Raw genomic sequence first — 27,613 nt, forward strand, 5'->3', positions numbered from 1 at the left:
CCCCCCTGCATTTGGAGTGCGAAGTCTTAGCTACTGGACCACCAGGGAAGTCCCCCAAAATCTGATTTTTAAAAGGCACACTCTGGTCTGGTAATTTACTAAGGAGAAATTATTATCACCAATTAAAGCATATCATCAATTATTTTACTTTAAATAACTTTTATTATTTCCATAGACAATTTTAATAATGATGGAAGACTGCTTTTTATTGTTTTCTCAGTGATTCTAACAAAAAAATAAACTAATGACATATGATCAAAGTCATGGCTTTTTATATACCATCTCCATGACTATTTTGTGCTCATACATGCAGCTTTAAAAGAGATTTTATTCCATAACTTTGATTGAAAGGAACTGTCAAATAAAAAATGCAAATTAAAAAAAGGCACATTTTAGGTGGATCTTTGATAATCAAAATTCTGAAAGATTTTCTCTCTTTTAACATTATAACATGTGAATAGGTTTGGTTGGGTTTTGCTTCCTCAAACAGTTAAACATCTGGATTGATTGTCCTCAGTTTTTGGTTATGAAATTCATTACAGGCCTGCAAAGAACCATGCTGAAGACTGTCTACTTTTCACTGAACAAAAATAAGTCCATGCATGCCTTACTTATTTAATTGTGGAATAGACAGGTTTCTGCCAAGATAGTTATAAAGTAAACTTCTATAAAACACATTTTGTTTCCGAGTCAGGTTCCATTTTATTTTCTAAGCACAATAGTACCTAATCTGGAGCTATATGACTAGGGAGTGCTGAGCATCCATTGACATGGGATTTTCTGGCAGGTCTCGACAAAAACCTGAAGATGGGGGTTTGGGCCAGAGAGATGGGAGGTGATTGTCTTTTTTTTTTTTTTTAAGAACTTAGCTGTTTTACTTTATTTTTATATTATTTATGGCTGCACTGGGTTTTTGTTGCTGGGCACAGGCTTTCTCTAGTTTTGATACATGGGCTTCTTATTGCAGCGGCTTCTCTTGTTTTGGAGCACGGACTGTAGGGTGCTTTTGGGCTTCACTAGTTGCAGTGAAGCTGCACAGGCTCTGGAGCACAGACTCAATAGTTGTGACACACGAGTTCAGTTGCCCCATGGCTTGTGGACTCTAAATCCACCTAGAGCATGGATTGAACCCTGTATTGGCAGGCGGATTCTTATCCACTGGACCAACAGCAGAGTCTGGGAGGTAATTGTCTTTTGAGTAGAGGCGTGAGGGCCAAACCATTACCTGTTTCTTGCAGCCCCAGGCGTCTCCAACACCTTTGCCCCCTCATAAAACACCAGAGTGGGGGCAGCATCAGTTTCAGGATGACCACTTGTGGATTTCCTGGTCCTGGAGGAGTAAGCAATAAAGCGGGAATTTATGAGTCTGACTGAGGTCTCCTGCTGGCTCCACTCCCTCCTGGAGAGAGGCGAGTTGAGGAGTTCAGTCGAGGAATACACCCAAACAGGCTTTTAAAATTGCAGCCTTGTGAGCTGCAGTCTCATGCCAGGAACAGCACAGAGATAGCAAATTAAATCGGCCTGGCAAGTTCAAAGACGTCTATGTCTCACTTTGTAGACTTCCTATAGCACTGGAATCTTGACAAAGGGGAAAACTCTGAGCAGCACTGCTGTTTCCCCTCCTCCTTCCCCTTGGTTCTTAGGGAATCCCTCAGAACCTCTCAGAAAGCCCTCAGCAGCAGAAGAGGGGTGCTCTGTGGCACGGAGTGGGGTCAGGGGTCAGAGCCAGGTTTGAATCTCTGCTGTCTCTGCCCAGCTATGTAACCCCTTCTGTGAGCCCATGTCCTTCTCAATGCGTGCTAAGTCACTTCAGTCATGTCCGACACTTTGCAACCCCATGGACTGTAGTCCTCCGGGTTCCTTGGTCCATGGGGATTCTCCAGGCAAAAATACTGGAGAGGGTTGCCATTTCCTACTCCAGGGGATCTTACTGACCTAGGGATCGAACCCGAGTCTCTCGTGTCTCCTGCAGTGGCAGGTGGGTTCTTACCACGTGCCACCTGGGAAGCACTTTCCTCCTCATATTAGGGGTCAAATGCTTGCTCTATGTGTTCGCTGTGAGTATTTGATGACCTGACATTTGAAAGGTTTTTAGAATAGTACAGAATCAGCTGTTTAATCTTTGTTTTCTGTTCTTAGTAAGTACAGGATGTTTGGATTTATTTTACCCACCAGCTCTTCATCACATTCCCAAGATCCCCTCATAGTTTTGTCTTCTAAAGATCTTCTCCTGCTAACATCCTAAAGACCAGTGGGAAGTTTCTAGAAATTGCGGTCAATGTTGGTGTCAACCCCTACAGAGGACCAGAACCGTGTTCTCTTGCTTTGGGTGACTTTTTCTTCTCTGACTTCCTGGAGCACCTTGGTCTTGGTCCTCCTCCAGCCTCATTGGCATCTTCCTGGTCTCCTTGCTTGGTCCTTCTCATCTTTCCAAATCTAAATACGGGGCCCTGGGTTCAGCTCATGAGCCTCTTCTCTTGTCATCTTGTCAGTCTGAACTTATTCCCTGGGAGGATCGACTCAGTTTTTTGTTTTTAATTTTTATTTATTTAACTATATCGGGTCTTAGTTGCAGCCCTTGGGATCTCTAGTTGTTGGCTTAGTTGCTCCGTGCCATGTGGGATCTTAGTTCTCCCATCAGGGATCAAACCTGCATCACCTGCATTGCAGGGTGGATTCTTAACTACTGGACCACCAGAGAATTCCTGTGGCTCCAGCTTTAAATGCAGCCCATAAGCGGAAAGTTCCAAATTGGTGCCTCAAGTCTGCACCTCTCCCCATAACTCCACACTCAGATATTTATGTAGATGCCCCCCTGCTATCTCTACCAAGGGTATCTAGTAGGTGCTCAAAGGTAACATGTCCAAAAATACCTCCTGATCCTCCCCCTGCCAAAATATGGCCCCAGTCCTAAAGTTATCCTTGGTTCCTTTCTTTCTCTTTCGTGTTTGATCTGATCCATCAACAAAACCAGAATCCGAACTGTGTTCCTCTGTGTGGATACCTTCTCCCTGGGGCCTCTCTGTGTCCAAATTTCCTCTTCTTATAAGAATCCTAGTCAGATCAAATTAGAGCCCACCCATGTGACCTACTGGGCTTCCCAGTGGTGCAGTTGATAAAGAATCCACCTGCCAATGCAGGAGACATTTCAATCCCTGGGTCTGGAAGATCCCCTGGAGTAGGACATGGCAACCCACTCCAGTATTCTTGCCTGGAAAATTCCACGGAGAGAGGAACCTGATGGGCTGTAGTCCATGGTGTTGGAAAGAGGCGGACATGACTGAGCACACACGCGCACACCTGTTTAAAGGTTCATCTTCCACTACAGTCATACTCGAGGTACTGGGGTTTAGGATTTAAATACCTGGATCTGGGGGAGTTTCAGTTCAGTTCAGTTCAGTTACTCAGTCGTTTCTGACTCTTTGCGACCTCATGAATCGCAGCACACCAGGTCTCCCTCTCCATCACCAACTCCGGGAGTTCACTCAGACTCATGTCCATCGAGTCAGTGATGCCATCCAGCCATCTCATCCTCTGTCGTCCCCTTCTCCTCCTGCCCCCAATCCCTCCCGGCATCAGAGTCATTTCCAGTGAGTCAACTCTTCCCATGAGGTGGCCAAAGTACTGGAGTTTCAGCTTTAGCATCATTCCTTCCAAAGAAATCCCAGGGCTGATCTCCTTCAGAATGGACTGGTTGGATCTCCTTGCAGTCCAAGGGACTCTCAAGAGTCTTCTCCAATACCACAGCTCAAAAGCATCAATTCTTCGGCGCTCAGCCTTCTTCACAGTCCAACTCTCACATCCATACATGACCACAGGAAAAACCATAGCCTTGACTAGATGGACCTTTGTTGGCAAAGTAATGTCTCTGCTTTTGAATATGCTATCTAGGTTGGTCATAACTTTCCTTCCAAGGAGTAAGCGTCTTTTAATTTCATGGCTGCAGTCACCATCTGCAGTGATTTTGGAGCCCAGAAAAATAAAGTCTGACACTGTTTCCCCTGTTTCCCCATCTATTTCCCATGAAGTGATGGGACCGGATGCCATGATCTTCGTTTTCTGAATGTTGAGCTTTAAGCCAACTTTTTCACTCTCCTCTTTCACTTTCATCAAGAGGCTTTTGAGTTCCTCTTCACTTTCTGCCATAAGGGTGGTGTCATCTGCATATCTGAAGTTATTGATATTTCTCCTGGCAATCTTGACTCCAGCTTTTGTTTCTTCCAGTCCAGCGTTTCTCATAATGTACCCTGCATATAAGTTAAATAAGCAGGGTGACAATGTACAACCTTGACGTACTCCTTTTCCTATTTGGAACCTATGTTGTTACATGTCCAGTTCTAACTGTTGCTTCCTGACCTGCATATAGGTTTCTCAAGAGGCAGGTCAGGTGGTCTGGTATTCCCATCTCTTTCAGAATTTTCCACAGTTTATTGTGATCCACACAAAGGCTTTGGCATAGTCAATAAAGCAGAAATAGATGTTTTTCTGGAACTCTCTTGCTCTTTCCATGATCCAGCAGATGTTGGCAACTTGATCTCTGGTTCCTCTGCCTTTTCTAAAACCAGCTTGAACATCAGGAAGTTCGTGGTTCACGTATTGCTGAAGCCTGTCTTGGAGAATTTTGAGCATTACTTTACTAGCATGTGAGATGAATGCAATTGTGCGGTAGTTTGAGCATTCTTTGGCATTGCCTTTCTTTGGGATGGGAATGAAAACTGACCTTTTCCAGTCCTGTGGCCACTGCTAAGTTTTCCAAATTTGCTGGCATATTGAGTGTAGCACTTTCACAGTGAAATCATCTTTCAGGATTTGAAATAGCTCAACTGGAATTCCATCACCTCCACTAGCTTTGTTCGTAGTGATGCTTTCTAAGGCCCACTTGACTTCACATTCCAGGATGTCTGGCTCTAGGTGAGTGATCACACCATTGTGATTATCTTGGTCGTGAAGATCTTTTTTGTCCAGTTCTTCTGTGTATTCTTGCCACCATTCTTAGTATCTTCTGCTTCTGTTAGGTCCATACCATTTCTGTCCTTTATCGAGCCCATCTTTGCATGAAATGTTCCCTTGGTATGTCTAATTTTCTTGAAGAGATCTTTAGTCTTTCCCATTCTGTTGTTTTCCTCTATTTCTTTGCATTGATCGCTGAGGAAGGCTTTCTTATCTCTTCTTGCTATTCTTTGGAACTCTGCATTCAGATGCTTATATCTTTCCTTTTCTCCTTTGCTTTTAACTTCTCTTCTTTTCACAACTATTTGTAAGGCCTCCCCAGACAGCCATTTTGCTTCTTTGAATTTCTTTTCCATAGGGATGTTCTTGATCCCTGTCTCCTGTACAATGTCACGAACCTCATTCCATAGTTCATCAGGCACTCTATCTATCAGATCTAGGCCCTTAAATCTATTTCTCACTTCCACTGTATAATCATAAGGGATTTGATTTAGGTCATACCTGAATGGTCTAGTGGTTGCCCCTACTAGGGGAAAACCACTACTGGGGGAGTTTAGGAGGGCACAATTCAGCCCATTCAAGATTGTACTTTCCATGAAGAGAATGTCCTGTAATCTTTATTACAGATTATATCATTATTAAGTTAATAATTAATGGTTATATTGGTCTACTATTTCTTGTGTGACAAATTACCACAAATTTAGTGGCTTAAATGATAAAAATGTATTTTCTTAGGTTTCTGGACTGCTGAAGTGTCACTGGGCCAAAATCAATGTGTTGGTAGGACTGTTTTTATGGGAGGTTCTGAGGGAGAATTCGTTTCCTTGCCATTTCCAGGTTTTAGAGCTGCCCATTCCTTAGCTCAAGGTCTCTTCCTTCATCTTCAAAGTCAGCAGTGGCCAGTCCAGTCTTTATTAACCTGACACTGCTTCCGGGTTCACATCTCCTCCTCTGACCCTGCACGTCCTGCCTCCCTTGTTTCCTTCTAAGAACGCTTGTGATCACACTGGGCCCTCCCAGTTCATCCAGGGTTATCTCCCTTTGTTGTTCAGATGCTAAGTCATGTCTGACTCTTTGCGGCCCCATGGACTGCAGCACACCAGGCTTCCCTTCCTTCACTATCTCCCAGAGTTTCCTCAGTCTTTCCCAGCATCAGGGTCTTTTCCAATGAGTCAGCTCTTCACATCAGGTGGGCAAAGTACTGGAGTTTCAGCTTCAGCATCAGTCCTTCCAATGAATATTCAGGACTGATCTCCTTTAGGATGGACTGGTTGGATCTCCTTGCAGTCCAAGGGACTCTCAAGAGTCTTCTCCAACACCACAGTCCAAAAGCATCAATTCTCTGGCATTCAGCCTTCTTTACGGTCCAACTCTCACATCCATACATGACTACTGGAAAAACCATAGCTTTGACCACATGGATGCTTGCCAGCAAAAGGATGTCTCTGCTTTTTAATATGCTATCTAGGTTTGTCATAGCTTTTCTTCCAAGAAGCAAGCATTTTTAAATTTCATGGCTATCTTCCTTTATCAAGATCTTAATCACATCTCTAAAATTCCTTTTGCCATGTAAAGCCACAAGTTCTGGTGATTAGGATATAGGACATCTGAAGGAGGGGAAGGGTGGTAACATGATTCTGCCTGTGTGCCTGCTAAGTCACTCATCGTGTCTGACTCTTTCAACCCCATGGGCTGTAGCTCGTCGAGCTCTTCTGTCCTTGGGATTCTCCAGGCAAGAATACTGGAATGGGTTGCCATGCCCTCCTCCAGGGGATCTTCCTGACCCAGGGACTGAACCCTGGTCTCTTCTGTCTCCTGCATTGGCAGGTGGGTTCTTTACCGCTAGCACCAGCTGGGAAGCCTGTTATTCTGCCGACCATAATGATATCTGTCACAGCACCCTAAATTGTAAAATCAAAAACGTTGCTGATTTTTTCCCCCAGATTTGTATTTTTTTTTGAAGTATCCTTTTATTACGCACACATGCTAGGTGCTGTTGCCTTTATTATTATCATTATTTAAAATTTTTAATGTTTAATTAAATTAAATTTTATTTTTTGGCCTTCCTGGGTCCCTGTTGTGTTCAGGCTCAGAAGTTGCCACACACAGGCTTAGCTGCCCAGTGATATGTGGGTTCTTATTTCCTCTTCCAGGGATTGAAGTCATGTCCCCTGAATTGGAAGGCAGATTCTTTACCGCTGGAACACCAGGGAAGTCCCTAAATTTGTATATTTAAAAGACAAAAATTATATATTTTTTATTTTAAAAGTCATCCGTACACTACAAAGTATAGAAAACTGTTAGCATGGCAATTAAGAGTGTTGCTTAACATGGACTATGCTATGCTAAGTCGCTTCAGTCGTGTCCGACTCTATGCAACCCCATAGATGGCAGCCCACCAGGCTCCCCCACACCTGGGATTCTCCAGGCAAGAACACTGGAGTGGGTTGCCATTTCCTTCTCCAATGCATGAAAGTGAAAAGTGAAAGTGAAGTCGCTCAGTCGTGTCTGACTCTTAGCGACCCCATGGACTGCAGCCTACCAGGCTCCTCTGTCCCTGGGATTTTCCAGGCAAGAGTACTGGAGTGGGGTGCCATTGCCTTCTCCAACATGGACTACCTCTGTTCAAATTCTGGCTCCAAATTCACTAGATATATAACCCTAGGCAAATCTCTTTGTATCTGTTTCCAGAAATATAATAGCATCTACCTCAGAGGGTCCTTATGAAGTTTAGTTGACTGAAGTGCTTAGAATTTTCCTAGCACATGAGAAGAACTCTCACAATAAACTGTGGAAAATTCTGAAAGAGATGGGAATACCAGACCACCTGATCTGCCTCTTGAGAAATTTGTATGCAGGTCAGGAAGCAACAGTTAGAACTGGACATGGAACAACAGACTGGTTCCAAATAGGAAAAGGAGTACGTCAAGGCTGTATATGGTCACCCTGTTTATTTAACTTATATGCAGAGTACATCATGAGAAACGCTGGACTGGAAGAAGCACAAGCTGGAATCAATATTGCCGGGAGAAATATCAATAACCTCAGATATGCAGATGACACCACCCTTATGGCAGAAAGTGAAGAGGAACTCAAAAGCCTCTTGATGAAAGTGAAAGTGGAGAGTGAAAAAGTTGGCTTAAAGCTCAACATTCAGAAAACGAAGATCATGGCATCCGGTCCCATCACTTCATGGGAAATAGATGGGGAAACAGGGGAAACAGTGTCAGACTTTATTTTTCTGGGCTCCAAAATCACTGCAGATGGTGACTGCAGCCATGAAATTAAAAGACGCTTACTCCTTGGAAGGAAAGTTATGACCAACCTAGATAGCATATTCAAAAGCAGAGACATTACTTTGCCAAGAAAGGTCCGTCTAGTCAAGGCTATGGTTTTTCCTGTGGTCATGTATGGATGTGAGAGTTGGACTGTGAAGAAGGCTGAGCGCCGAAGAATTGATGCTTTTGAGCTGTGGTGTTGGAGAAGACTCTTGAGAGTCCCTTGGACTGCAAGGAGATCCAACCAGTCCATTCTGAAGGAGATCAGCCCTGGGATTTCTTTGGAAGGAATGATGCTAAAGCTGAAACTCCAGTACTTTGGCCACCTCATGGGAAGAGTTGACTCACTGGAAAAGACTCTGATTCTGGGAGGGATTGGGGGCAAGAGGAGAAGGGGATGACAGAGGATGAGATGGCTGGATGGCATCACTGACTCGATGGACGTGAGTCTGAGTGAACTCCCGGAGTTGGTGACGGATAGGGAGGCCTGGCGTGCTGCGATTCATGGGGTCACAAAGAGTCGGACACGACTGAGCGACTGATCTGATCTGAGAAGAACTCAGTAAATTCTAGCTGTTACAGGTTTCTAAAATTTTAAAAGTGAAAATTCCTCTCTTCCTCCAAGTTCCATTTCCCAGGGATAACTACTATAATAGCTTTATTTATATTTGAATTCTTTCTGCTCTGGATTTTGTGTGTATTTGTTTACAAAAATAGAATTTGTACTTCATAAATTTGTTTTTGCACTTAATATATTGTGAACATTTTTCTGTTAGCATACATAAAGATGTACCTTGGTCTTTTCTAAGACTGTATGGTGTTCCAGTGTACAAATACACAATCTTCAATTAGTGGGCATTTTCAAAAGCCTTTAGGTACATTCTGGGACACATGTATCTTTCCTCAGTTGTATGAGAATGTCATTAACCTAGATTCTTAGTCATGGAATTACTCAGTCCAAAGATATTTACATTGATAGGTATGGAATAATTTATTTGAGGGGTGAACTCTTGAAAACCTTGTGTGAATCAAAGTTAACTTGACAAAGATGATATTTCTGTTAACCAGCTTGAGTAGCAGTGTCAAGGAGGTAGCACAAATGCCATCTGCAACTCATTTGACCTCTATAATTATGCCAACTTTACAATTATGCTATTTTTGAAAGAATTTTAAGTTGAGTAATTTACGTTATTTCAAAATTTATTCATGAAATGAGACAGCATTAATATTTTGATATCACCATATTTCAATTTTCAGTAATTAACACCTTACATAAGATGCCAGTCTCAGCTACGCTCACAAATTGCTTTCCCAAAAAGTGTGTATTAAATATTAAAGTACTGAATATTAATATGTCCATCCAACAGGATATAGGAATTTTCTTATAGTTTTGCCATCACTAATTAAATATTGTTACTCTTTTTAATCTGTTCCAGTCTGATGGTAAAAATAGCATGTTTAATTAGCATTTTCCTGATAACTAGTAAAAATCCCATCATATTTAATTGCCATTTACATTCTTTCAATGGCAACCCACTCCAGTACTCTTGCCTGGAAAATCCCATGGATGGAGGGGCCTGGTAGGCTGCAGTCCATGGGGTCGCTAGGAGTCGGACACGACTGAGCAACTTCACTTTCACTTTTCACTTTCATGCATTGGAGAAGGAAATGGCAACCCACTCCAGTGTTCTTGCCTGGAGAATCCCAGGGATGGAGAGCCTGGTGGGCTGCCATCTATGGGGTTGCACAGAGTCGGATACGACTGAAGCGACTTAGCAGCAGCAACATTCTTTCTGTAATTTGCCTGTTTATACTCTTTGCCTATTGTCTATGAAGTTAGATTTTTTTCCCACCTCTGAGGACTCTAAAAATCTGAGGAAATAGCTATAGATTTTTTTTTTCTCGCTAAGCTAAATGGATAGGAACAACCAGAAAATTAGCTATCAGAAATACTTTTTAAAATTTAGTTTAGGGCAAAGGTGTGCCCACATAACCTCAGTTGAAAGTGCTGATTCATGCATGGGTTGAGGTTGAATCCCACCTAAAAATAAATTGTTTTCCAACTTATCTCCAGTTTTAAGTTGGTTGCTTAGTGAATTATAAGTTGTGGTTAGACATTTAGGCCAATCCACAGAAATCCCTGTGATAAAACCAAATGACCTCAATAACGATATTTTCTGAACCAAATGGCAAGGGTTTTTTTTTTAATTTCTGCTATTGCATGTGAAAGGAAATGTGGGAGACAGGGTTTAGATGTCAAAGTGTTGAAATTCTTTAGACATTTAGATGATTTATGGGGAGAGTGGGACAATGATCGAAATGGGAACTATAAAGGAAAATGATAACACTAATAAAAACTAATATCCTAAAATATTGGCCTGAGTTCTAGATCCTAGGAATTTTGGTTTACCTTGAATCTGAAGGTGGAAAAGAACATAGTCTTTACCTTCTTCTCAAAGCTGGGCCAGCCCCATTCCATGGGTCCCTTATCCCTTATCTCTAGGTCCTTTCTTGAGGCCCATGTCTCCACCACTGACCTGGGATTTGATTCTCTTAGTCCATTCTTCTTCTCTCTGTCTTCCCTAGCCAGCTGCTCCTTGTCTTCAGTCTGAATCTGTAGAATTTCTGCAGAACTGGGATCGGGTTCTTTGGGTGAAGAGGGAGGCAGAAGGGAGCAAGAGATAGAAGCATGGGAGCCTGGCTCTGGGCTACAGAGCAGGGGAGACAGATCTAAGTAAAGCTCTCTTATTTTACCACTTTATATTACCTAACTTTCGAGATATTTTTAAAAACACAAATAAAATGCATGTAGTAAAACAAAAGATAAATCAGTTTTAAAAGGTATAGGATAAAAATAAGTTCTCTTCTGGCCCCAAGTTCTCAGTTCCCATGACAACCATCACTAACAGTTTCATATATACCCTTCAAGAAATGGTCTATCCATATATACAAAATATGTTAACACAAGAAGAAGAATCTTGTACATTATGTTCTATACCTTTCCCTTTAAAAGTTTTAAAATTCAGAAATATCTTAAAGCTACAAAAAAGAACAGAAGATAATATTTTAGATACCCAACACTACTAACAAAAGATTTTAAAATTTGTCACATTTACCTCTTTTTATTCAATTTATCAAATATGTTGGTGTAAGAGTCGACTCACTGGAAAAGGCCCTGCTGCTGGGAAAGATGGATGGCAGAAGGAGAAAAGGGCAACAGAAGATAAGTTTGTTGGATGGCATTACCAACTCAATGGAGATAAGTTTGAGAAAACTCTGGGAGATAGTGTGCTGCAGTTCATGGGATTACAAAGAGTTGGACACGACTTATCAAGTGAACAATGACAAAGTTACTCATACATCCTCTTCTTTCCAGTGTCTATAGCATCTATAGTGCTGTTCTTTTTTTCATTTCTTGATAATAGTAATTTGTACTTTCTCTCTTTTTTCTTGATCAACCTTGTCAGCAGTTTATTCATTTTATTTATTTTTTCAAAGACCTAACTTTTATCTCCGTTGATATTCTCTATTGTTGTTTACTTTTATTGTTGATTCCATGAACTTCCTGATGTTCAAGCTGGTTTTAGAAAAGGCAGAGGAACCAGAGATCAAATTGCCAACATCCGCTGGATCATGGAAAAAGCAAGAGAGTTCCAGAAAAACATCTATTTCTGCTTTATTGACTATGCCAAAGCCTTTGACTGTGTGGATCACAATAAACTGTGGAAAATTCTGGAAGAGATGGGAATACCAGACCCCCTGGCCTGCCTCTTGAGAAATTTATATGCAGGTCAGGAAGCAACAGTTAGAACTGGACATGGAACAACAGACTGGTTCCAAATAGGAAAAGGAGTTCGTCAAGGCTGTATATTGTCACCCTGCTTATTTAACTTATATGCAGAGTACATCATGAGAAACGCTGGACTGGAAGGAACACAAGCTGGAATCAAGATTGCCAGGAGAAATATCAATAACCTCAGATATGCAGATGACACCACCCTTATGGCAGAAAGTGAAGAGGAACTCAAAAGCCTCTTGGTGAAAGTGAAAGTGGAGAGTCAAAAAGTTGGCTTAAAGCTCAACATTCAGAAAACGAAGATCATGGCATCCGGTCCCATCACTTCATGGGAAATAGATGGGGAAACAGGGGAAACAGTGTCAGACTTTATTTTTCTGGGCTCCAAAATCACTGCAGATGGTGACTGCAGCCATGAAATTAAAAGACGCTTACTCCTTGGAAGGAAAGTTATGACCAACCTGGATAGCATATTCAAAAGCAGAGACATTACTTTGCCAAGAAAGGTCCGTCTAGTCAAGGCTATGGTTTTTCCTATGATCATGTATGGATGTGAGAGTTGGACTGTGAAGAAGGCTGAGCACCGAAGAATTGATGCTTTTGAACTGTGGTGTTGGAGAAGACTCTTGAGAGTCCCTTGGACTGCAAGAAGATCCAACCAGTCCATTCTGAAGGCGATCAGCCCTGGGATTTCTTTGGAAGGAATGATGCTAAAGCTGAAACTCCAGTACTTTGGCCACCTCATGCGAAGAGTTGACTCATTGGAAAAGACTCTGATGCTGGGAGGGATTGGGGGCAGGAGGAGAAGGGGATGACAGAGGATGAGATGGCTGGATGGCATCACTGACTCGATGGATGTGAGTCTCAGTGAATTCCGGGAGTTGGTGATGGACAGGGAGGCCTGGCGTGCCGCGATTCATGGGGTCGCGAAGAGTCGGACACGACTGAGCGACTGATCTGATCTGTTCGTTCTTTTATTATTTCCTTCCTGCTACCTTTCTTAGGTCTGATTTGTTATTATCTTCCTAGTTACTTGAGATGAAAGCTTAAATTATTGTTTTCAGCCATTTCTCCTCTAAATTTTCCTTAAGTGCTGCTGTATCTGTATTAGAAAAATTTTGATATGTTGCATCTTTATTCTCATTCATTTAAAAATATTTTCTAAGTTTCATTTTGATTTCTTCTTTGATCCATAGATTATTTAGAAACATCTTATTTAAGTTCCAGATAGTTAGGAATTTTTTGATTACATTTTTTCTTGATTTGTAGCTTAATTGCATATGTTCCAAAAATCTACTCCGAGTGGCTTTAATTTTTTTGAATTGTTTTAATTTTGTGTTATCCTTTCTTAGGGCCCTAAGAATCTTCTCTTTATTATCCCAGTTTTAATACAAATGCTATTGAAGTGAGACCCATATTTACTTAATGTCTTTCAAAAACCTTTAAAATTTTACACATACAGTCAAATTTCTGCTCCTCACCCATTTTTACTCTATTCCCTTGTACTAACTGTTCTGAAATTGGTATCATTTCCAAGCATATTTTATTATATGTAGTCACAAATACATAAATAATACATACTACCTTTGTAAGTTTAAATTTTTACATAAGTGATATACTATATTTTCAACTTTGTTTTATCATTGAACACTTTTTGAGATTTATCCATGTTTACAAATATCTCTCTCTCTCTCTCTCAAGTTCATTCATTTCAATGGCTTATGGTATTTTATATTGTAAACCCACAGTTCACTCAATCATCTCCCCTACTGAGGATAGTTAGGTGGTTTCCACTTTTTTGCAACAATAAATCTTCATTTATCCTGGCACAGTGTGTAAGCATTTCTCTAAATCTAGCACATCGTGGTGTGTTTGTTGAGTTGTAAAATATGTGCCTCTTCAACTTTATTAGGTATTGATAGTCTGCTCTCCAAATAAGTTAAATCATTTTAAATGATTTAAATATATTTCCATTGGCATTTTATGAGAGAGATGCTATTTCCCCACATTCTCACCAATGTTTAGTGTAATCAGAGATACATGTTAATTTTGCCAAGCTGGGTGTGCACATTCCCTGATTAGTTATGATGTTGAATACCCCTTCTTATATTTATTGACCAATTTCCTCCTGAGAGCTGCTAATTCATCTCCTTTGTCTATTTTTTATGTCTGGTTGTTTACCTTCTTTGTATTCATTGTAGAAACTTTTTCATGTATATTTTGAATACCAATTCTTTGGTTTGGCTATATGTGCTACAGATATTTCACCAACTCTTTGGTTTATCTTTTCACCTTGTTTATGAGTTTTACTCATAAAGAAGTTTATGGTTTTAATGGAGTTCAAATTTGTCAATCTTTTCATATATGACTTGTACTTTTGTGTTTTGTTTAAGAAATCTTTTCCTACCTTGATTTCATAAGATATACTCCTATGTTTAATTCTAAATATTTTGTGACTTGTTTCTCATATTTGGTCTTTAAGATATTTCAAGTTTGCTTTTGGTTATGATGATATGAAATATTATTATTTTTCTGTATGGCCTGTAAATATGGCCAGCACCATTTAAAGGATAGCTTATTATCCCACATAATAATCCCATCCTTACATGTTGCAAGTTCCAATGTACATCTGCCATTTACAGGGATATTTAATTCTGTCGGTCGATTATTCATCTTACACCAACTACACTGCTCTCATTGCAATTTTTATAGTAAGTTCTCTTACCTGTGGAGATGAATTCATCTGCTTCCTCCTTCTATTCTTTTTTTAAAAAATTAATTAATGTATTTATTTTTAATTTTTTGGTTGTACTGAGCCTTTATCATTGCAAGTGGGCTTTCTCTAGTTGCGGCAAGCGGAGGCTTCGCTTCATTGCCATTCATGGGCTTTTCATTGCGATGGCTTATCTTAGTGTGGAGCACAGGCTCTAGGTGCATGGGCTTCAGTAGTTGGAGCATGTCAGCTCAGTAGTTGTGGCTCAAGGGCTCTAAAGCACGGGCTCTGAAGTTGTGGCACAGGCTTGGTTGCCCTGAGACATATGGGATCTTCCTGGATCAGGAATGAAACCAGTGTCCCCTGCGTTGGCAGGCAGACTCCCATCCACTGAGCCTTCAGAGATGTCCCAGTCTTTTTAAGATTAATTATTTATTTATTTTTGGCTGTGCTGGGTCTTCTTTATTGTGCAGGCTTTCTCTAGTTGCAGCGAGGAGGGGCTGCTCTCTAGTTACGATGCATGGACTTCTCACTGTGTTGGCTTCTCTTGTTGTGGAGCACGGGCTCTAGGGCATGTGGTCTGCAGCAGTTGCAGTGCGTGGGCTCAGTAGTTGCAGCTCTGGGACTCGAGAGCAAAAGCTCAGTAGTTGTGGTGCATGGGCTTCCTGGATCTTCCTGGACCAGGGCTCAAACCAATGTCTCCTGCATTGTCAGGCAGATCTTTTACCACTGAGCCAGCAGGGAAACCCCTCATTCTATTCTTTACATGGGCTGTTCTTGACATTTTATTCTGCCTCTGAGCTTTAAGATCAGCTGGTAAATCTATGCAGAGCTCCCTGCTTAAATTCTAATTGGATTTGGATTCACTTTTTAGGTTTTTTGACAGAACTGTGATCCTTTGCTCTTCCTAACATGAGCATGGTATTTCTCTCCATTTATTTAGATTTAATATTTTCTTCATTATGGTCTTGTATACCTTTTGTTCAAATTCTTGCCAATCACCTTACAATTTTTTATAGTTAAGAATAGAATCTTTAAAAAAAGTTTAAGAAATTCTGTTCTGAGTTTTGACTATAGAAAACACACATGTGCTTTCAAAGTCAAAATTGTAGAACAATGTACATTCAGAAGTTTGCAAAACTTTCTGCCACTACGTAGCAAGGATTCCCTTTCCTCCAGCTTTTTCCTTCCTTTTCTCCAGTTTTCTTTTTTTTTTAAATAATATTTTCATCACTTTTCTTTAAACCTACCCTGTAAAGCCTCCTCCGAGTCTGTCAGACTTCTATTTACTTAGTATAATATTTGGGCTTCCCTGGTGGCTCAGACAGTAAAGAATCCGCCTGCTATGTGGGAGACCTAGGTTTGATCCCTCAGTTGGGAAGATCCCCTGGAGGAGGGCGTGGTGACCTATTCCAGTATTCTTGCCTGGAGAATCCCCGTGGACAGGGGAGCCTAGCAGGCTACAGCCCATGGGGTTGCAAAGAGTCGGACACGACTGAGTGACTGAGCACAGTATAATATTTACTGAAGGTTTTTCAGACTTTAACTAACACTCTCCTCAGTTCAGTTCAGTCGCTCAGTGGTGTCCGACTCTTTGCGACCCAATGGACCGCAGCACACCAGGCCTCCCTGTCCATCACCTGCTCCTGGAGTTTACCCAAATTCACATCTGTTGAGTCGGTGATGCCATCCAACCATCTCATCCTCTGTCGTCCCCTTCTCCTCCTGCCCTCAATCTTTCCCAGCATCAGGGTCTTTTCCAATGAGTCAGCTCTTCACATCAGCTGGCCAAAGTATTGGAGTTTCAGCTTCAACATCAGTCCTTCCAATGAACATTCACAACTGATCTCCTTTAGGATGGACTGGTTGGATCTCCTTGAAGTCCAAGGGACTCTCAAGAGTCTTCTCCAACACCACAGTTCAAAAGCATCAGTTCTTCGGTGCTCAGCTTTCTTTATAGTCCAACTCTCACATCCATACATGACTACTGGAAAAACCATAGCTTTGACTAGTCAGACCTTTGTTGGCAAAGTAATGTCTCTGCTTTTTAATATACTGTCTAGGTTGGTCACAGCTTTTCTTCCAAGGAGCAATCATCTTTTAATTTCATGGCTGCAGTCACCATCTGCAGTGATTTTGGAGGCCCCCCAAAATAAAGTCAGCCATTGTTTCCACTGTTTCCCCATCTATTTGCTATGAAGCAATGGAACCGGATGCCATGATCTTAGTTTTCTGAATGTTGAGTTTTAAGCCAACTTTTTCACTGTCCTCTTTCACTTGTGCTTCATCCAGCCCAGCATTTCTCATGATGTACTCTGCATATAAGTTAAATAAGCAGGGTGACAATATACAGCCTTGAGGTACTCCTTTTCCTATTTGGAACCAGTCTGTTGTTCCATGTCCAGTTCTAACTGTTGCTTCCTGACCTGCATACAGGTTTCTCAAGAGGCAGGCCAGGGGGTCTGGTATTCCCATCTCTTTTAGAATTTTCCAGTTTATTGTGATCCACACAATCGAAGGCTTTGGCATAGTCAATAAAGTAGAAATAGATGGTTTTCTGGAAGTCTCTTGCTTTTTCGATGATCCATCAAATGTTGACAATTTGATCTCTGGTTCCTCTGCCTTTTCTAAAACCAGCTTGACCATCTGGAAGTTCACGGTTCATGTATTGCTGAAGCCTGGCTTGGAGAATTTTGAGCATTACTTTACTAGCGTGTGAGATGAGTGCAATTGTGCGGAAGCTTAAGCATTCTCTGGCATTGCCTTTCTTTGGGATTGGAATGAAAACTGACCTTTTCCAGTCCTGTGGCCACTGCTGAGTCTTCCAAATTTGCTGGCATATTGAGTGCAGCACTTTCACAGCATACTGTCCTCAAGCTCATTCAAATTTCCGCTACTTTACAGTTTCAAAGCCATTCCCACATTCTAGGTTTCCACAACAGTTGCAAGTACCTTACTGTCTACAGTTGTGTAATAAATTACCCCCAAACACAATGGCTTAAAACAATGTGTGTGTTTGTGTGTGTGTGTGTGTGCACACGCTCAGTTGTGTTGACTCTTTATGACCCCATGGATGGTAGCCCACCAGGCCCCTCCGTCCATGGGATTTCCCAGGCAAGAATACAGGAGTGGATTGCCATTTCCTTCTCCAGGGGATCTTCCTCACCCAGGGATCAAACCCTCTCCTCTTATGTCTCCTGCACTGGCAACTGGATTCTGTACCACTGCACCACCTGGGAAGCCCAAAAAATAATAAACGTTTATTAACTCAGAGAGTTGGGTCAGGAATTTGGGAGCAGCATAGCTCAGCCATTCTGCTCCAGGATCTTGCATGATTTTGTCTGAACCCCAGTCATCAGAAGGCTTGGTTGGCACTGGAGAATCCAGTTCCACCATGGCTCACATGGGGACACACACACACACACACACACGCACACACACACACACACACACACACACACACACACGGCTCTTTTCAGTTTCCTTCCCCGCAGACCTCTCCACAGTGCTGTAGTGTCAGGTCATGGCCCTTGACTTCTCCGAGACTGAGTGATCCAGAACAGCAAGACAGAAGCCCCGATGTCTTTGGTGACCCAGCCTTGGGATATTTTTGCAATTCCTCTTGGTTACCTAGGCCAGCCTTCATTCACTGTGGCTGGGAACACACAGGGGTGTGAGTCCAGGAGGAGAGACGCAGGGTCTCTCTGGAAGGCTGCCTGTCACACAATCCTACACAAAGGAATTTTAGTCTTCAAAATGGAGTTTGTTCTAACCTTGTTTTCCATATTTTAAAAGAAGTTAAAGTTGGTGACCTGTTGGCTATAAAAACAAAAAACATAAACATGCAAAAAAAATTTTTCTAAAAAAAAAAAAAAAAAAAAAAAAATTTTTCTAAGTACCCCCATACCTATATACTTTGAAACTACCCCATTACATACTTAGGGGCTATATGTCCTTTTATAACTTTATCTTAACTTTTAACTTTCATAACTTTATATCTGACAGCTTTTATAACTTTAACTTAAAAGACCTTATTGTTAGAGACCTTTTTTTAAAAAGTGCTTATTTATTATTTTGACTGTGTTGGGTCTCAGTGGAGGCACACAGAATCTTTGTTGCAGTGTGCAGTCTCCTCACGAGTTGACGCTTGTGGGCCTAGTTGCCCCACAGCACGTGGGTGGGATCTTAGTTCCCTGACCAGGGATTGAACCCTCAGACCTTGCATTGGAGGGAGGATTCCTAACCTCTGGATAACCAGGGAAGTCCTGGTAGAGACTTTCTAAAGTACATCTGAACATGTGCTTTGAGCATGCTTTCCTGGCATTTTAAAATGTTCAAATATCTCCAGTTATTTTAAAGAAATTTATTATACTAAAGGTTTTGTTTTACCAATAAGTAAGTGCCTCTTTTTCCTTCTTATTCTGCTGGTGAGCCAGGGGTTCTTCACAAAAGTACCCTGTGAGGATGAGTTTTTGAGGGGTTATTTTCCTCCCAAGAAAAACCTTGGACTTTAGAAGGGCTTTAAATTAGAAGCACGTGTGATTTAGAAGCAACTAAAACCCTCAATGCCTCTAGAAAGCTGGACTGACCAGTTTTGGAGAGAAATCTTATATGGCTGGCTCTTCCAGGTTAGCACAATCAGAGCTTTTACATAAACATAGCCCTCACCTTACAACCATTTTGAAATAGGAGAGCCATCAACCTCTAGGATCACCCGTCTGCCTGCTTATGCAAGGAGCCCGGTATTCTTGACAGTTTCTTCCCACTTACCCTGGAAGGAATGTTCCATGTTGGGAAGGAAGTGTCCCCAAATCTTGGATACTTAGTCCCCTGTAGAGAATCCATTCTGTATTCTGAGAGAAATTCTCTAAAAAGGCCAGACATGGTGGTGCTTTTGGAGGCAGAAGGGAAAAATGAGCTTCAAGAAACAAAGTCTCCAGTGCTGGAACCGCTGTGATCCACATGCATAAAATCCTCTGTTGTAACCCCATTTTTCTTTCTCATAAAAGGGCGGTAGCCTTCTTCCCTTCTTTCTTCCTTCCATCCATTCGTTCTAGATTATGAAAAAAATTACATTCGTGATACAGAGTTTATGATAAAAAAAAGATTGCAAAATACAGATAAGCAAAAGGAAGAAAAAAAAAATCACCCCCTGGATTTAACCACTCATAATTCACTCATAATTCACAATTTCAAGGGAATGAAAGAACATGAAGAAGGAAGTTTGGTAGAGAAACAATGTATAACAAGAAGAGAACAAAAATCGATCAAAATTCAGAGCTATTAAAGTGTTTCACACCAATTTGGGGGCAGAGGGGTAGGAAAAAATGACATGGAGCAGCATTCTGCCTAGTCTCGGCGATTGGGAGGATGAAGATGGGGATGACATGAAGACTAGTGAAGTCAGTTGTCTGGACTGGAATTTGGTTCATTCCATCACTGTGTTCAACACTGAGTAGACCTAAAAGATTTTGATCTCAGGGCAAAGGCAGCTGTTGGAAACAAATACTTCGTAAATACATACCACTGGTCCCAGAGACAGCTTGGTGAAAGTAGGAATGACTCAGCAAATCTAACATTGCTCTCAGGGGCAAAATGCCTCAAAGCTTGTCTTACTGATAATGATCATAGTTTTTATGTGACTGCACATGATAACCATGTTGTTTTGTTGGCTTTTTTGAATTACAGTTCAAATTGCCTTAATATTTGGTTCAAGAATATTAGACTATGTCTTCAATTTATGTGAAGGTAAATTTGACTTCCTTGAACGGCTCTCAGACAGTTTGCTGCTGAATATCATTTCTTACCTGGATCTTGAAGACATTGCCAGGCTTTCTCAAACATCACGCAGATTTGCAAAGGTAACAAATTATTTTGTGTCTCTGTAGAATTGTCCTTGTGTTTCCTCAAAATTGTTTAACGTTGTTTCAGGTTTTCTTATTGCTAAATATAGAAGTGGTCTGTCATTTACATTTATTTCAGCAAGCATTTAGCATTTGTTGAATTCTTATTTATGACAGATGCTGTCCTAGGCACAGAAGCAACACAGTTGAAAAGACATTATTCTTGCACTTGAGAAACTTACAGTCTAATAGAGAGCCATACAAGTACAAATCATTACAATGTAGTGTTAGCAAGTCAACAAGGGAAGTGTGAAAAGGCACAAAGAGTACAAAGTGATTTCCTCTGCCTGGTTTCACAAAAATGGGTTACTTTATCTGGGATTTGAGAGGAAAATAGGGGTTTGTCGTGTGGTCTGGCCAGCTAGGGATATTCCAGGTCAGAGGGGCATTCCAAGTCCAGGCAGGAACTGGGCAGAGGCATGGAGGCATAAGAGAAGAAGGCAAGTAGTCATTACTCCCCATCCACTTCCATTTCTTCCAGTAAGAGCCCTTTTCTGAATTACCTGTCCTCCCACTATGGGTGATTCTCAGGCACTGTTCATTGTAGTGCCTGTTTTTTGCCCCATGCCCCAAGCTCGTCAAAGCTCTCTTACTAACTCTGGATCCTCAGCAGAAGGACACAGGAATGGAAAACACAGTGGTGATTTCAACCAGCATTAGGACCTTGATGCAACTATTATTAGTTCCTCTCCCTAGATCCTGGTTCCTGCCCTTCTAGAGTGCTGCTGTGTACTAAACACACACATACTATCCTTCCATTATGGGGCTTCCCTGGTGGCTCAGTGGTAAAGAATCTGCCTGCAATGCAGTTAAGTTCCTGGGTTGGGAATATCCCCTGGAGGAAGGCATGAAAACCCAGCTCTAGTATCCTTGCCTGGAGAGTCCCGTGGACAGAGGAGCCTGGCAGACAACAGTACATGGGGCCACAAAGAGTCAGACATGACTGAAATGATTTAGTATGCTTTGGGGCTCAAGTTGGACTTCCATCACAGCTCAGTTGGTAAAGAATCCACCTGCAATGCAGCAGACCTGGGTTCGATTCCTTGGTTGGGAAGATCCTCTAGAGAAGGGATAGGCTACCCACTCCAGTACTCTTGGGCTTCTCTTGTGGCTCAGCTGGTAAAGAATCCGCCTGCAATGTGGGAGACCTGGGTTCAATCCCTGGGTTGGGAAGATCCCCTGGAGAAGGGAAAGGCTACCCACTCCAGTATTCTGGCCTGGAGAATTCCATGGACTATATAGTCCATGAGGTCTCAAAGAGTCAGATACAACTGAGTGACTTTCATCATCATCATCATCATGGGCTTAAGTTAATCAGAGTTGGAGTCTGTTGTTTGCAACTGAAGAACCCTAACTCAGTATTTAGCTGTAATGTACCAGAGCAACATCCTTTCACAAGAGAGTGTGCAATATCTCCCAAGGTGATTCAAATCATAATCTTATTATCTGAAAAGTCAACATTTTTTCCATAGTTATACAATAAAATTTCATTTTTATATATTAATTTTAAGTTATACAGTCTGTATTACCTAATATACCCCTTTTTAGTACAAAAACATATATACTTGATTTCCCCCCCACCGTAAGATGGAGGACCAGAAACAAGTATTATGAATAATCATCATACCGTATTTTTTTTTCCACTTTAAAAAAAGGTGTTAAAGTTAAGAGTTTTGTACTTGTTGCTGCTAGGAAGCTGATTATTCATATTTTTAAAGAAAGGAGGATTCTTGTTTGTTTGCTGTTTGGTTTTTTGTTTTTTAATTGATATGCAATTGACTTACAACACTCTGTTAGCTCCAGGTGCATAGCGTGGTGTCTTGCTATTTCTATACATCACAAGATGATCACCACTGAAGGAGAGTTTTAAGTGAATAAAATATAGGAGTGGGAATGTATGAAAAGCTTCTCCCGGGGCCTGGGTCTGTCCTGAGAGTCAGTGGAAGGATTTGATAGAAAGTAACAGAAGCTGCAGTAGCTCGAGGAATCGATTCCTCACATGGAGCAGCTGTCTTTCCTCCGGGTTTTGCTCATTTCCATTTGCTAGTCCTCTCCCTCTCAGTGTCCTGCCATTATTTTAGCGCAATCTTGATAATAGCCTCCATAATTTACCCAGAGCTCTAAAGTAAGGCTTTTCTAGGTTGCTGATTTCAGCCCTCAGAATCCTTGCGGAGCAGAATTATTCCAAGATGGAACATGATCCAAGGCTGCTGCTTTTTTTTTCTTTCTGTGTAATATTAACCTTTCATTTCTGTCGTTAGTCTGAATATTGTGGTCATTTGCCAATTTTCCCCTTCATTTATAAACTACTTGCATTTTTGTTTTTGTCCCATCAGTTATTACATTATTTTATTAAGAAGTCTTCTGTTTCAAACTTTGGGGGCATTTTTCAGTCATGGAATTGATTTATTATCAACGAACATTTCCTGAGCACTGATGACATAGGAAAAAACCTTCTATACGTCGCGGGCAGGCATCAGTCCCTGACCCCAAGGAGCTCGTCATCCTGAACTGGGGGCAGGTTTACTGGCAAATTATTCATGTCCCTGTCCCACCCTTTCCTGTGGTCCCAGGGAGGGACGGCTCCTTCCTGTTCCAGGTCAGTGCCATCTGCCACCTGGTGCCAAGGTCTAGCTGGAGGGATTTCAGGTTGTCACTTATCTGCTTTTTCTTTTTTTTTGAAAAGAAAAAAAAGATTTTATTTCTTTTGACTGTGCTGGGTCTTCGTTCTGCACTTGGACCTTTTTCTCTAGCTGCAGTGAGCGGGGACCACTCTCTAGTTGGGCTGGGAGGGCTTCTCTTATTGCGGAGTGAGGGCTCTAGGGTGCACGGGCTTCAGTAGTTGTGGAGTGTGGACTCAGTAGTTGTGGCTCCCAGACTCGAGGGCACAGGCTCAGTAGTTGTGGCCCAGGGGCTGAGTTGCTCTGCGGCAGGTAGGATCTTCCCAAATCAGGGATGGAACCCGTGTCTCCTGCATCGGCAGGCAGATTCTTGACTACTGAGCCACCAGGGAAGCCCTTTTTCCTCTGTGTACTTGTTGTTATGTGTATTTTTGCTTTTTATTTATAAAAATTTTAGATTTATAAAAGTGTCGTAAAGATAATGCAAAAGGTTTGAATATGCCCTTCACCCAGCTTCCCCTAATCTGGGACATTTATCAGAACTCGGCAGTTAATGTTGCTCCAATCTATTAACGAAACCACAAACTTGATTTGTATTTCATCACTTCTTCCACCACCGTCCTTCCAGTGTTTCACAATCCAATCTGGGATACTACCCTACATTTAGTTCTTATTTCTAAATCTTTCAATTGTTTTTTCCTCTCAGTATATTGATTTTTCTCAAGTCAGTCTCATCCTTCACAAAACAAAAACTCTGGACTATATTCTTATTAAAAAAATTTTTGGCCTCCAACACTGCACAGCATATGGAACTTCCCCAACCATGGATTGAATTTATGCCTTGATCCCAGGGTTGGTAAGATCCCCTGGAGGAGGAAATGGCAGCCCACTCCAGTATTCTTGCCTGTAGAATCGCATGGACAGAGAAGCCTAGTGTGCTATAGTCCTTAGGGTCGCAGAGTCGGACACGACTGAAGCAACTTAGCGTGCACAAAGTGGAAGTGCAGATTCTCAGTCACCAACCACTAGACCACATGGGAAGTCCTCTTGGCTCTATTCTTATTCAATCTCTTTCCTTCCCTGTTTGGGGAAAAAAAAGGATTTACGTGTCAGTTCACACTCAGCAAACCAGCATCTTTCATCCGACTGAGATTTTATAATCCCTGAGAAAATGGGAACAGTAAGGGTGTGTCCAGGTGACACAGTGTAAAGAATCTGCCCTCCAATGCAGAAGATGCAAGGGATGGGAATTTGATCCCTGGATCGGGAAGATCCCCTGGAAGAAGAAATGACAACCCACTGCAGTATTCTTGTCTGGGAAATACCATGAACAGGGGAGTCTGGAGGGGCTACAGTCCATAGCATCGCAAAGAGTCAGACATGACTGAGTGACTGCACACACACACACACACACACACACACACACACACAGGTGGTAACAATATAAATTTGTTTCATATAAATGACCATTCTTTAACAGAGGTCAGCCCTTCCTACTAGGGGGAGATTTAAAATACCCCTTCTTTTATAAAACAATGGTATTAAAACATGATAATTTTAGCAAATTACCCTTACTTGGAGAATTACAAAGTGAGCAGTCTTCTTTTGGTTCTTAATTGTTGTTTTGTTTGATTTCTAAAAATTTCACTGGTCTTATAACATCCAGAATTCTGGGAATCCCTGTTCTTCTGTCTGCCCACCCCTCCTCTTTCATCTCCCCTCTGTCCACGCCTCCTAACATCTCTGGCCTCATTCACAGTAACCTCTCGGTTGTCACATCCAAAGGATGAGGCCTCCCACTCCCTGACCCATCTCTGCTTCCAGGATTCTCTGGCGGGTTTCTTCCTGGTGGCTTGCTCGCTGATTCATTGACTAAACCTTTCATGCGGGCTGAAGGTGGCTTTCTAAAATACACGCTGGTCATGTCACGGCCCTGCTCAGTGACCCTTAGTGATGTGCCATCATTTTCAGAATGAGATCCAAAGTCTTGGCTGGCACTTCAAGCCACTGCGTCCCAGCCCCAGCAAGGTGGACGGTGCGCTGTCCTGTGTGCTCAGTTCTCTGTGCCCCCAGGCCTTTCTTATGTTGTTCCCTTCAGCTCAGACGGTAAAGAACCTGCCTGCAAAGCAGGAGACCTGAGTTCAATCCCTGGGTTGGGAAGATCCCCTGGAGAAGGGAATGCCAACTCACTCCAGTATTCTTGCCTGGATAATCCCATGGACAGAGGAGCCTGGTGGGCTACAGTCCATATGAGTCGCAGAGTCCATGACTGAGCGACTAACACTTTCTTTTGGAGGAATGTCCTCCCTTCTGACACACCACTCTTAACTCCTGAATGCCCCCTCCCTTGTTTGGGTTTTGTGCTATGTCAATTTTGTTTTATTTTTGAAAAAGAAAATTGATTTACATTACAATAACCAGGTTGACAATTGAAAAAAAAATGTCTTCTAATGTGTAGTAAAAAGTAATTTTCCCTCCCATTCTTGATCCTCATTCCTCTAATTCTCATCTCCAGCAACAGTCATGTTACCAGTGTCTTGTATGTCCTTCCACAGAGAGTCTATGCACATGTAAGTATGTGTGTGTGTGTGTGTGATGTGTAAGCATATAAACATATACATATATATACACACTCTTTTTAAAAAGCATAAAAGCATATGGTAGCACTTTATATATTGTTCTCTGTCAGTGTTTTTATCTAAAACATATTTTAGATACTCTTTCATGTCTACATATAAATCTTCAATTTAGAAAAGTGATTTAAGTTATTGTCATGTGGACAAATTATAATTTTTAAAACTAGATCCCTAATGATAGACATTCAGGTTGTTTTCCCTCTGCTATTTATAAATAATGCCCCAGACTATGGCCAGACCAGACTCTGCAGAACTCAGTTTGCCTTGGAAGCATAAAGACACATGAGAAACACAGAGGGTGTGGGGACTCTGGGTGGGCGGGAGTCCGAGCCTGGGAGAGCCCGTGGTGCTAGCCCACAGCCAAGTCTGTAAGTTTCCACTTATCACACTTAATGCCACCAGTGATCAGGGCCATCTGGCTGCCTGGCCTTGCTCTGATTTCACACTGACCAAGCCATGGAGCCTCCAGAGATGAGCATCCAAAGGTCTGGCGAGCTGGAAGGTTGTATTTCTCTGGGTAAACCAACACAGAGGCATCCTCGCTATCGTTGCTGTTTAGTCATTCTGTGTGCTGTGTGCTAAGTCGCTTCAGTCGTGTCCGACTCTTTGTGACCTGTGGACTGCAGCCTGCCAGGCTCCTCTGTCCATGGGATTCTCCAGATAAGAATACTGGAGTGGGTTGCCATTTCCTTCTCCAGGGGATCTTCCTGACCCAGGAATCGAGCCTGCATCTCCTGTATTAGCAGGTAGATTCTTAACCATCTGAGCCACCAGGGAAGCCCCTCCTCTTTATTGGAACTTGGCTCAGATGAGCACACCCTTGAAAGGTGGGTCCTGTGTCACGGGACACCAGAACGTCACACTGAGGGCCAGCCCTGGGGTTGTGGTGGGCTCACAATGGCACCCCATTCCAGTACTCTTGCCTGGAAAATCCCATGGACAGAGGAGCCTGGGAGGCTGCAGTCCATGGGATCACTAAGAGTTGGACACGACTGAGCGACTTCACTTTCACTTTTCACTTTTCTGCATTGGAGAAGGAAATGGCAACCCACTCCAGTGTCCTTGCCTGGAGAATCCCAGGGATGGGGGAGCCTGGTGGGCTGCTGTCTATGGGGTCACACAGAGTCGGACACGACTGAAGCGACTTAGCAGCACTGAGGTGAGGCTGCCACATGAGACCTTCCTGGGGGCTGCTGAGGTCCAGATGGGAGGAGGTGGGTACGATCGTGACTAGCAAATGGACATATTTGTCTCGTCCGTAACTCAGGGACAGGCCCCCGTGAAACCCACTGAGGAAGAAAGTCCCTCCTCTGTCACGTTTTGGCCTATGGAGAGCAGATATTTCCTCATGCTCCCAAATTCTCTATGACCTGTGAGTCCCAGGTCTGGCCAAGTAGGCAAGCCACCTGGGGAGCCTGTGGATACAGCCAGGCCAGGCTCCGATCGTTGGATTGGGTAGTTCTTGGTGGACCCAGCAAGTGCATTTATTTACAACCCCAAAATTCTAAGCATCTGGGACAAGAATCTGACCGCTTGCTATTAAAACTCTACAGATAAAATAGCTCATGAGACTCTGAAAAGCTGGAAGCCTGGGGTGGGGGTGACGGGGTTGTTTTGACATCTCCACTGTGTACAGAGAGTGTGCGTGTTTAAATCAGCTTGAGGCCAGAGAGCTGTGTTCTGTTCTTCACTCAGTGACTCCCCACCATGAACCCT

The 27,613-nt window shown here is 42.3% G+C and overlaps 1 protein-coding gene across 4 annotated transcripts in view; it reads left to right on the forward strand.

Annotated features, from left to right (window-relative positions):
* FBXO36 (F-box protein 36) overlaps positions 1-27,613 on the forward strand; it is a 101,869-nt gene that overhangs the window by 62,194 nt on the left and 12,062 nt on the right. For all 4 annotated transcript variants that reach the window (XR_008712195.1, XM_055573683.1, XM_055573686.1 and 1 more), the window contains exon 3: positions 20,426-20,598. Coding sequence is in view for 3 of the 4 variants with exons in the window: in XM_055573683.1 (XP_055429658.1) it covers positions 20,426-20,598 (173 nt within the window). In the remaining variant the exon portion in view is untranslated. The remainder of the gene's footprint in view (positions 1-20,425; positions 20,599-27,613) is intronic.

This window comes from Bubalus kerabau, chromosome 3 (genome assembly GCF_029407905.1).
Source record: "Bubalus kerabau isolate K-KA32 ecotype Philippines breed swamp buffalo chromosome 3, PCC_UOA_SB_1v2, whole genome shotgun sequence".
NCBI classification, from domain to species: domain Eukaryota; kingdom Metazoa; phylum Chordata; class Mammalia; order Artiodactyla; family Bovidae; genus Bubalus; species Bubalus kerabau.